The sequence below is a fragment of the Fistularia commersonii genome, chromosome 15 (genome assembly GCF_037954325.1).
Source record: "Fistularia commersonii isolate RoL2024-O1a breed Wild chromosome 15, RoL_Fcom_v1.0, whole genome shotgun sequence".
Taxonomy (NCBI): Eukaryota; Metazoa; Chordata; class Actinopteri; order Syngnathiformes; family Fistulariidae; genus Fistularia; species Fistularia commersonii.
Genome location: NC_141298.1, coordinates 14192466 through 14204536, shown reverse-complemented (window position 1 = coordinate 14204536; position 12071 = coordinate 14192466). Strand labels below are relative to the sequence as shown.

The 12071-nt window shown below is 42.6% G+C and overlaps 1 protein-coding gene across 1 annotated transcript; it reads left to right on the top strand.

The window, feature by feature from the left end:
* Positions 1-782: 782 nt before the first annotated feature.
* On the top strand, positions 783-11820 carry zpld1a (zona pellucida-like domain containing 1a). The gene is made up of 10 exons (XM_086160717.1): positions 783-897; positions 1257-1477; positions 2949-3130; positions 3381-3453; positions 3806-3903; positions 6973-7053; positions 7134-7305; positions 8001-8103; positions 9237-9266; positions 11645-11820. The coding sequence occupies exons 1-10, from the start codon at positions 792-794 to the stop codon at positions 11818-11820; spliced, it is 1242 nt and encodes a 413-aa protein (XP_086016843.1). The 5' UTR covers positions 783-791.
* Positions 11821-12071: the final 251 nt, after the last annotated feature.

Genomic DNA, 12071 nt, shown 5'->3' with positions numbered 1-12071 from the left:
GGATATGAGTGGGAAACTTCAAAACCTGCTCATGTTTCTGTGGACGTGAAAGGATTTGTATAACACATTCAGATTTGATGGACTTTCCCATGTTCTCTCTGGACAGCCCTTTTTGTTGACATGTTCCAATAATGAATCTCTTATGTGTAGGATCCTTTCCCCCCCCCCCGCTCCCAAGTCCAGTTTGTAGTTGTTGGGTAGGGATGCTGTGCGGACCATTCCGTCGTCTGTCCCAAGCTTATGGAGAACCGTTGACTCGCCGGCTTCCAGGAACCAGGGTGAGTGGTTCGGCCATTTCGAAACAGCCGGTCGTACAGAGCCGGAAAAGCTAGAGGAAATGATTTTGCTGCGCGATCCTTTAACCTTGCTGCTTCCTCAGCTCTGACTCTCTGACATCCGCGACCCGCAGCAAACACGCGATGGACGGCTTGACGGGACGATGAGACGATAAGCCATTATTCTTTACCGGCGGATTATGTTGGAAAAAAAAAATCCAACTTTGATGCTAAAGCTGCAGGTGGTCCCATATAATTCAATGTGACGTTTGCTTTGATTCTGCGTGACAGACATCGAAAGATACTTTAGAAAAGATCCAAAAGATATCTGGAGTCTCACAGGGATATCGCACACTTGATGTAGCAGATCTCCGGTTTGCCTCGATGCAAATTAAATGATTAATGTGTGATGGATTTCATTTCCTGTCTCCACGCTGCTAATGTTCCATTTTCCTGATTTCATTGGCTGGGGGTTTATACATTGAATTGAATTGTTTTTGTGTTTCAGGTGCTGAAATGGAACATATATTTTTGATTTTTTTACTGATTAGTAATGCCTTGCCAGCTGGAGCCCAGTTCAATGGATATAACTGTGACGCCAACTTTCACAGTCGCTTCCCTGGTGAGGAGCTCAAGGAAGAGACGGATTCAGCATCGGCGACTTCATAAAATGGGACATACATATGTATTATTATAATTTTAAAATGCGATGCGGCTGCTGTTTTTCAAAAGAAGATAATGGAATAAGTGTTTATTTGTGCTCCATAAACCTTTCTTGGTTGATGAAATATTCAAAAAGTATATAAAGTCATCTTATCATGTTATCTTATTATGTATATCGCTGCACAGATCCATCAGTTTCTATGTTCAAACTGTTTTACATTGGCACTTCATTTTGGGGATGTGTGTGTCTTTGTGTTTGTCTTCTGTGTGTGTGTGTGTGTGTGTGTGTGTTTCTTGCCACCTGCCTGTATCCTGCAGCTGAGAGGGATATCAGTGTGTACTGTGGTGTGCAGACAATCACCCTCAAGATCAACTTCTGCCCGGTCCTTTTCTCTGGCTACACTGACACCGACCTGTCCCTCAATGGTCGCCATGGAGATTCTCACTGTCGTGGATTCATCAACAACAACACTTTTCCCACCGTGGTAATCTTCAGCATTAGTCTGGCGACGCTGGAAACTTGTGGCAATTCGCTCGTGGTAAGTAGAATAGTCAGGTTGATTGAATTTAGCTCACCATCAGGGAGGATCAAGTGTTGAGTTGTTTTTCAAATGATAGTATTGAAAAAATATACTAAAAAGTATGGCAAATAAAATGCCTAAGAAACTGAATAATTAAAAATGATTCACTAAATTTGCATTATAGATATCCCTTGGCAAAAGTGTTCAAAAGAATCCGACAAAATTATTTCAATTACTCAATAGCCATTTTCATAATCTTTTTAATGTTTGCCTCCGAACGAGCAGACGAGGCATGAGCTGAAACTGAAATCTAAAAACCCAGGTGGATGATCGCTTACCTCGACCCATTCATGCTGTGCTGCCGGTGAACATAGAAAAGTTAAAAAAAAAAAAAAAGGCTCAGTCCAAAAACCGTGCCTCGCATTTAAAGGGTACCCCCGAGAAGTGGCACTGTCTCTTGCTTGTTCTGCGGTCACAGCTGAGGAGGTTGAGTTCAAGAACAGCGAAGTGAAGTGATGTGAAGTAGTATCCTCAGCCGCTCGACTGATATAATTAGAACCGGTTCTGAGTGTACAGTGAGATTACACTGTTTGGCCGGTGAAACAGGACGACATTCGCAGAATCGTTACAGCTCCAGCACCTTCCCATACTTTCAAGAAATGCAAGGTATCTACTGGCGAGCATACAAGTCTAGGGACCAAACCGAACACCATGGAATCTATCGGCTCAAGAACGGGACCCTACTATTGGGGAGGCTGTGGGTTACTTAGTTGCTAGGTCAGAGGGTTGTTGGTCCCAGCCCTGGCTCCTCCAGGCTGCATGCAAAAGGTGTCCTCGGAGAAACGACGCTGAACCCCGAGTTGCTCCAGATGGTCTGGATAGCGCCTAGCATGGCAGCTCTACAGCCACCTGTGCGTGGGTATGAGTGTGAAGCCCTTTGAAGCCACAAGATGATGAAAGCGCCCGATTAGTGCAGACTATTTATCATATTTCCTACTTTTATTACTTCTGAATCTTAGAAAACAGCCGGAGAGACCCGAAAACATTTCTCTGTTGTCTTGACTCGATTTCTTAACTTTGCCCTTGCTCTGGATGAAATCAAGGCAAAGAGGACCTTCTGAAATCTGGATCCACGTGGATCAATCCTGACCGACTACAGACGCTGTTATCCTTGCGCACATAGGATGTGACATTTGGCACTCTCAGTGTAAACAGAAAGATAAGCTGCTGGTAGAAGGAACAAAGGAAGTCGCAGTGTGCTCTCAGAAGTTTGATTTGTTTTAAAAGAACTGACTTCCTCCATGCAAAATCGATCGGACAAATCTGGCATCCAGACAAATTGTTTCGTTCTAAATCCGAGACTGCAGTGAATTGTTAAAAAATGCAAATGCATGTTTTTTTTTTTTTTGTTTTGTTTTTTTTTGCACACTAGCTGTAGAGTGGCACGGCACAACTCCAAATGTTTCCGACTCTTTGTTTGCCGTCGCAGGTCTCGACAGCCCAAGGACCCAACGCGTACGGGAACATGTCTCTTGTGCAGATAGGAAACATCTCGGGGTACATCGACACCCCGGATCCCCCCACCATCATCAGCTACCTGCCGGGTCTGCTTTACAAGTTCAGCTGCAGCTACCCGCTCGAATACCTGGTCAACAACACACAGCTGGCCTCGTAAGTATCTACCGCACAATCACGTGCTCTCGATTCATTGGTTAACGGCCCGTCGGACTGATCCCGTGGACGCGCATTGAAATGCATCTGGAAAATGTTGTGTTTAAACAACATCGAAGGATACACGGTTAAATTCCACTTGGCGGATGATATTATGTTCAGCCAAACTTTGAATTATGGCCTGTGCCCGAATGGACTTTGAACATTTTTTTTCTCAGCAGCTTTGATGTATATTTTATCTTTATTGAAGGTCAGCAGCTGCGATTTCAGTGAAGGACAGCAATGGTACTTTCATCAGCACATTGAATCTGCTTCTTTACAATGTAAGTTCGATCGAAAATATTTAAGGAGAATGGATCAAAGAGGTACCAGAAACTCTACCCGTGCTTGACCCGCATGAGCAAGAAACCTTCCAGATGCGTGATGTTAACGTGCACTTGTGATATTTTCTAATTTCCCTTGAGTCTTTAGAATGGGGATCTATTTGTGATCGCTTAACATCGAAATCGCCTGTAATACCCAAGTTATCAGTATATTACTTTTATGCTTTGGGACGTATGGGTTTATTCTTGAAATAGGTTATTATGTATCTGCTGGAGTTGCATGACTTGAACTTGACACTCGGAGCAAAACTGTCACAAAAGCTTCAATGTCATGGTGTTCTGTCTGTAACAGGACTCGTCGTACATTCAGCCTTTGTCCATCCCGATGGCGGGACTGACCCTGAAGACTCGAGTGTTCGCCGCAGTCAAAGCCTCGAACCTGGATCGGAGGTATCCCACTGACATCTAATCAACCTGCATACATCGACCTAACAATGTAGTTTATCAACAAAAAAAAAAAAAAAAGCCCTGACCTTGAGACGCCAACTCGTGTTACTTTGTTTTCGTCCGAGTCGAATGGAATAATTCTGTCATTTATATAATGGGGAAGAAAAACAGCCCACGAAAATAAACCCCCACACAACACAGCGAAGAAAACAACTCCACTGCAGTCTTAGCATCACACGGCTTGTGAGAAAACTGCCATTTAACATTAATCTCCTACGAAAGCCCTGCAATTAAACAATCCCGATGAGAGAGTCCAATACGCTCCCGGATAGATTTGTTATTGTGTGATTTGGTGTGACCCCCGGGAAGGACACGGATGCTTGATGAAACTGTTCAAATTGATAACTCGCGGACGACAGGCCCGCGCCGTTTGGAGTCGGGGTCTTCATTCCCGTTAAAACTTTTCTTGGCTCGGATCTCAAGGCGTTCCTCGATTCAACCCGGTCACACAGAGGCACGTCCTGTTAAACAGAATGGTCGACGTGAAATCTTTGTCCTCTGGATATCCGATCTAGCCTACGTAGCTATCGGTGGGAGGGGGCGCCGCCGCGATGGGCGGCAGGATGTAAACAGGACACCTTTTCAAAAGTTTGGGGGAATTTGAGTCACTGTTTACTGTTTAGCTCACTCTGCTATCTTTAAGTGCCAGCCGTATCTCGCCGCGATATAAGTTGCCCGGCTCAGTTGCCTAGAAACTCCCTTTTATTTATTAGAACTCTGTGGCAGCTGACAGCTTTGGAAAGTGTGCGACTTGGATTAAATTTTCAACAATATAATCGTGAAACAAGTGCCAACGTTTTTAAAATGAATGTGGGATCTTCACCAATAATTCATCCAATTTGTGTCCCTACAGTGTTCAGTCAGAGCTCCAGCGGCACCATTAACCGTTTTCATTCATTTGACGCGCAGTATATCGGAAAAAGCTCGGTTCTGCTAAAATATATTTTTTAATAAAATGCAGTTTCCTGACCAAATCAATCTATGATCAATGCGTCGAAACATCTGAAAACATCTTTCCTCACAATAACGCACCCGGCTGTCAGAAGAAGGCTTTTGAGAAATACCCCAATTATTCAGCAGGCTTAAAATTCTTATATCCTTATGTAACCGCATTAGTAGTTTCTGTGAACCACTATGGATTTTGTTCTATGATTTTCACATTTTACTGCTACATAATGGGGAACACAAGTTCAGAAAAGCAACAACAACAGAAGACAACCTTGCCGGTAAGATTGGAAGGATGGATTTAATGATCTTTTGCAAAGTGCAACCTAAGACCAACCGCACGATGCCTGACATCAGATTTCCGTCCTTCATCCGCAGCATCGACCTTTGCCTCGTACCTACGTGCGCCTGGAATATAAATGAGATTGTTTTGCTTCGGAAAACAGCGCGGCAATTATTTCCAGCGTCATTTTGACTCATACATTTGAATAAAATCCACTGTCTGTAAATGTAAATTCTTAGAGATCGGCGCCGCCGTCTGCTGATAACAGATCAGGACGCTTTCATTGCAACATCCGAGCAAAGTAAGGCGAGTACGTCTGAACGTCGTCGGATTAAATTTGCATCTGAACAAGCTGTTTGCCCAAAAAAGAAAAAAAAAAAAAATCAGAGATTATCTATTCAAACATCAAAAGTGGGGAAAAAAAAAAGAGGTCAGGTTTAGTTGATTTACTAATTTTACTCCTGCGGTTTCACACAAGAAAACAGTATCTTCTCAATCAATTGAAGGCCATGCTGACCAATTTACAAAAGCTAATTGAATGACTGATAAAAACATTAAATGCTCACACGCTGCTGGCCCGGCGTCACCCAATTGTCCGAAAATCCCTGAATGTGACATTGATTTCTTTGAGATCTAATTTACAGTTTCACAGAGCAGGGCTCCGGTTAACTGGACTGATTTGTTCAGTTCAAATTCCTATTGGTGAAGCCAAGCAAGACGCCCTCAACTTGAACCCTGAAAAATTTGGGATTTCTGCGCGGCTGAGAATGAAAGGAGACGCATTGAAGACGGAGGGAGCCGAGCAGCCGTGAGGTCTGGTTGGGAGACACGGAGGAAAAAACGGGAGGCAGAGCTGGAGGCAGCAGAGATGAAGATGCTGAGGTCCTCAGGGATGAGGAGGATAGATGGGATCAGGAGGGAGATCATTCGAGGTTCGGGGTTTGACACTGGCAGATGATTGGCTGGAGGTTAGATAGTTGCAGATGATTGGATGCGGGTTAGATGGTGGCAGATGATTGGCTGCGGCTTAGATGGTGCCCAATGATTGGCTGTGGGCTAGATGGTAGCAGATGATTGGATGTGGGTTAGACAGTGGCAGATGATTGGATGTGGGTTAGATGGTGGCCCAAGATTGGCTGTGGGCTAGATGGTGGCAGATGATTGGATGCGGGTTAGATAGTGGCAGATGATTGGCTGCGGCTTAGATGGTGCCCAATGATTGGCTGTGGGCTAGATGGTAGCAGATGATTGGATGTGGGTTAGACAGTGGCAGATGATTGGATGTGGGTTAGATGGTGGCCCAAGATTGGCTGTGGGCTAGATGGTGGCAGATGATTGGATGTGGGTTAGACAGTGGCAGATGCTTGGATGCGGGTTAGATGGTGGCCCAAGATTGGCTGTGGGATAAATGGTGGCAGATGATTGGATTTAGGTTAAATGGTGGCAGATAATTGGTTGTGGGGGCCTCTGAGGAGAACTGTCCAAGGAGAAAGAAGAAGACACGGGGGAAAGCTTTGCTAAAATAATGTTTGAAAAGCTAGCTCTTCTTTCAGTAACATGGACTACAACAGACAGCCAGTGAGGGATTATGATGAGTTTGGTTCTGGATTTTAATGCAAAGCCGTCAGTGTCTTGATTTGTCTGCAGGCAAACTCGTGGGCTGTTTTCATACATAAACTCCGTGAGCCTCTTGTTAACTGAGTAACTTTTTCTTCGTATTCAAGTGAGTGCCTTAAGATGACTAGTTTTCATGATGTGAGTTTTATAATCCCTGTGTGAAATAGATGGAACGTCCTCATGGACTACTGCTACACCACACCTTCTGGGAACCCCAACGATGAACTTCGCTACGACCTTTTCTTTAGGTATGAAAAAAAGGTCTTGCACGATGCATTTATGATAAGGAAATAACTAACGCCAGTTTAATGTTCTGTCTCTGAACCAGTTGTGAAAAAGACCCCCAGACCACCGTCTTTGAGAACGGGAAGAGCCAAATGGGACGCTTTGCCTTCGAAGTATTCCGCTTTGTGAAACACAAGAACCAAAAGATGTCCACTGTCTTCCTTCACTGCGTCACCAAGCTGTGTCGAGCAGACGACTGTCCCATGCTCATGCCCGTAACCCCAACCCCATGCACACACACACACACACACACACACACACACACGCACACACATACACACGCGCTCACAGCACAACATACACACTCCTCTCCTCTCCATAGTACCAAACACAGGAGGCTGCCAAGGGAAACTAGTTAATGCATTCAAAATCAATTGTCTAAACTTTGAAATAAGAACAGAATGTCATTATTTGATTCTAACTTTTATTAGTGCAATGCAAAACACAATTTGTAAAGTATTTATGATTAAAGAACACTATATTTTATATTTCTATATATGAATATATACATACAGATACGCAGTTGAAAAATATATATAAACACACGCAAAAAACACATATATGCGTATATGTGACCCTCAAATACCCAGAAATTACACTTATTCAAGAATTCAGTTTGTATGATTATTTCATTGAGCATATCTAGAAACAAGAGAATAATGCATGCGGAATGTTCTTTTGAAAACTGAATTCACAGTTTTCCAAAGAATCCAAAGCTATGTTGTTGATGCACCAAACTCCAAGTGCCACCACCCAGGAACGCACACATTTACAGTTTCTAAAAAAGTAGAAAGGCTTTTTAATGGGCCACATTCAGTTAGAAGAACATCTCCCTTGAATTCCACAAGGGGTTGGGACGCATCAGGGGTGTAAATCTGCCGCGATCTTCTTCTCTGCCGTGTTTTCGTAGATCTGTGGCAGCAGGAAAAAGAGGGACGTCTCTGAGGGAATGGAATCAAACGCAGCAGCCGGGAACGCCGTCCTGACCGCCGGGCCGATCATCACTCGCAGTGGTACGGTTAGAGACCCCCCCCCCAAAACCTCCCTCCTGTTACCCCGCCTCTCCTTCGGCGCCATCCGTGCGACGCTGTGAGGATCCGTGGCGCCGTGTTTCAAAACCTGAGAAGCAATTTCTAGAGAATGGTACCACTCAGTGATTGAAAACAGCTGGATTTTATGACCGTGTTCAAAAGAAAACAGTTATTTCTAAAAGTGTTTTGGTCCAATGTGAAAAATGTCATTTTCTCACTGAAACATTTGCAAGCCTCACCTGGGTTTGTGATGTTCTACCCCAGTTACACCCCGCCAACACCTGCGGGAAGTCGGTGGAGAATCTCCTAACGGGGTCTTTGTTGCACCAACCTTGTACCGCTGAATTTAGAACAAGATTTCCCAAATTACGATTTGGTTACATTTAAAGCAGCTCTTGAAATAGATCGTCTCGAGACTAACATTATAAACTGAAATAGAAACGTCAGAAATAGAAACGTCTTATACAGACAGGACTGTCTCTGAAAATGAGAATATATTGATAAAGTTCTTTATCATATGTAATGCAATTAAAAAATAAAAATTACTTGTTCATGATATTCTAATATTTTGAGACAGGATTTTTGATTTTTCTTAAGATGTAAGCCATAATCAGCAATATTAAAATAATAAAAGGCTTGCAATATTTCAGTTGTTTTGTAATGAATCCAGAATGTATGACATTTTTGTTTTTGTAATTACATTACAGATGATAAAGAACTTCATCACAATATTCTAATTTTCTGCGACAGTTCTGTATGTAGCATTTTATTCATCTTACATAGTATTGGTATGGGAGGTCTTACCCGTGGATCGGCGCCGGATGATCTCGGAAACATTATTGATTTATTTCACGGGTGTTAATCAGGCGAGGCACCGGCTCCGTCTGCTTCGGGGTCGAAGGGTCTTTTGGCCGTGATTTTTCGAAACAAGTCTGACCCGTAAAGGTCGCGCACTTTACCGAGATGCCGGATCAGTAAACGTGAAAGCAGATGTTGAAAGCTTATGAAGGCAGCCGACACAGCCGAGCAGGCTGAAAGGCACCCCGTCGACTCGCCACCGATGCCGTGCTGTAAGGTTTACTCCGACCCGACCTGACACGGCCTTTTCCTTGCAGACGAAACACCGACCAACAACTCCCAGCTGGGTAAGAGCTTCCCACTCCATCCATCACGGCCACTGACACTCATAAACACAATACTCAAAGGAAAAAATCCACGGCTTTAATTGCAGCACCTCAATTTAGAAATAAATCCGCACTTTGGCTACTTGTTGCTTTGAAAGTAATAAACAATCAGAATGGATGAAAATAGTAAATCAAAACATAAATTACCTAATGAGACAATAAATCGCACAGAATGATGGTCACAAACATTTTCAATTGGTGCATTTTGCATCTATTACTGACAGAATATCCGTAAGCATTCAATCGGCAAACTCGCTTGATTATTGGATAGAGCTATCCAGACTAAATGGGTGAGATCTGCTCAAGGCCACAAGTGTTGATCATCGCGGTCTCTCGAAGTCTGCAGGAAAATGAGCCTCGTGGTTATTATTAATTCTTATAATCTATTCCGAAATCGTACTTCAGCGCTCTCCCTCTTCTGCAGCGCAATCTGTTATTTCCCCTGCAACATTAGCATCTTCTCTGTTCTCACTAAAAAGAAAATGACATTATCATGCAAATGCTGGATTTGTAGGTGTGCAAATCGCCATCTGCTTTGAACGGGCAGTCTGATTAATGAACCTGCCACGGAATCCAGTGAATAATGTTTTATTACACGCTAAATGATGTGGCGTGGATCAGATTTATTGTTGTATCAGGTTTAATTTTGATGAAGATCCAATTATCCTTCAAAATGATGAGATACTGACTTGTTCAAGCGATCTTACTTTGGTGTCATATTGTTCATAATTGTAATTATTGCGCTTGATGTGAGCTATTTGCTGAGCTGTTCTATCTCAATAATACGATTGCTTAAATCGTGACTCAGAGTTCGGGAACCCATTCCAACATAACCAAATATCCCCGCCCTCCACAATAACGTAGCCCGGTTCCATTTAAAGTGATGGAATGGCGACACTTTGTCACACAACCCAGCAGGTGACACCCACAGAGAAAACAACCCATTTCTTTTTTCACCAAGAGACTTGGAGTGACAGTCAGCTCCGGCGCATAGACTTCCACACCTATATCTCTGACAGAGATGCAAGACCTTGGCTGAAGCCAGTATTTCATTCCAAACTCAGAGTTTCTGTGTGTCAAACGAGGACAAACAACAGTATATTTTTGCCAGGCAAATGGCAAAAATAAAGGTTTGTCTTAATCAGAGTTATTGCAAAAGTAAACCAAAATAGTCCTTGATAAGACACATCAAGTCTTGCTTATATTTTGATCACCTTTGCTTTTTTATTGTTGTTGTTGTGATATCTACCCAGGCTGTTAAGTCACTTTTCTTGATAAAATAAAATAAAGTAAAGTAAAGTAAAGTAAAGTAAAGTAAAGTAAAATAAAATAAAATAAAATAAAATAAAATAAAATAAAATAAAATAAAATAAAATAAAATAAAATAAAGTAAAGTAAAATAAAATAAAATAAAGTAACTTAAAGTACAGTAAAATAAAATGAAATAACATAAAGTAAAATAAAATAAAATAAAATGGAATAAAATAAATAAAATTGAAAAAATTAAGTTTTTATTTTAATTTGCAGCATGGGCCTCTGTGATGTGGCCCTCGGTCTCTGGGGTACAATCTGTACACTCTTTGCACAATGATTCTGCAGCACCGCTGCAACAACGGCCCTGCTGTTGTAACATTTTTACGTCGACACATAATCGAGCCACTCCGGCGTCCTGCTGCCCAAGCGTGTGACTGTATACAGTGGTCTGCAACGGAGTCAGCATCTGTCAGTTCTTAATGAGACACTTGTCTGTTCTGCCTGTCAGTTTTACACGGATAGAAAGATGCAGCACCGTGACTGCTCCCACTGCCAGATCAGAGATAATAAGATTTGTCCAATCATTCCCTTCCATTCTTCAGCAAGGTGTAAGAGCGCCATAATAGTAATGTGACAATGACCATATTTCAGCACTGAGCGCCAATGTCAGCCTTTGCTAAAATAGGAGAAAGCATTAAACTCCCTCCCTCAGCATATTTTAAGAGGATCTAACATAATAGCCTAAATAAATCTCCCATTCATTTATTTTCTTTAATTCAAAAAACCTAATCCAGTAAAAAAAAATGATCCAGTGACTAATTATAAATTTATCCATTCATTATTTGAATAATATGTCTTTACCTTTTGCAAAATTCATTTGAAGGCATAGTGCTGTTGTGGATTAAGTGTTGCGGGAAATGTTTGAAATGTGAAAAATGTCAGCGCGATTGAATACGTGAATGAGCAGAGCTACACCGCCGGCCACAAAAAAAAAAATCGTATTGATTGATTTATGCATTGAATTTTATTTTTGAAATGTATTTCAAATGATGACTTTTGTGCTTTTGTGTGTCTTTGACCCCAAGCCAACCTGAAGGCTCCAGCTTTTCAGATGAACACGGTGACAAGCGCGCTCATCTCGGGCGTGATCATCCTGGGTGTCATGAGTGTTTGCTTCTTCATTTTCTCCCTCACCCTCCTCAAAGGCAAGAGCGTTCCCGGCGGTCCCCTCTCCGGGGTTCGCAACCCGGCCTTCAGCTGAGCGCGCACAGCAGCTCCACGTTTGCCGGAATAGTCATTTTACCGCAGAGTAAAAAAAAAAAAAACGATAATTTAGTCGACAAGTTTTGTACAACGTGCGTTAGAGTAGAGGAACGACCGGACTTTTTAACGTGTTTTTAGGAACTCGCTGTGATGCAACCTCATGGACTTAAACCCAACGCTTTAACCAACCCGCCTCCATTCGATACCTCAGCCGCGTACAGCTGCTGTTTTCTGAGGGATGCGGAATCG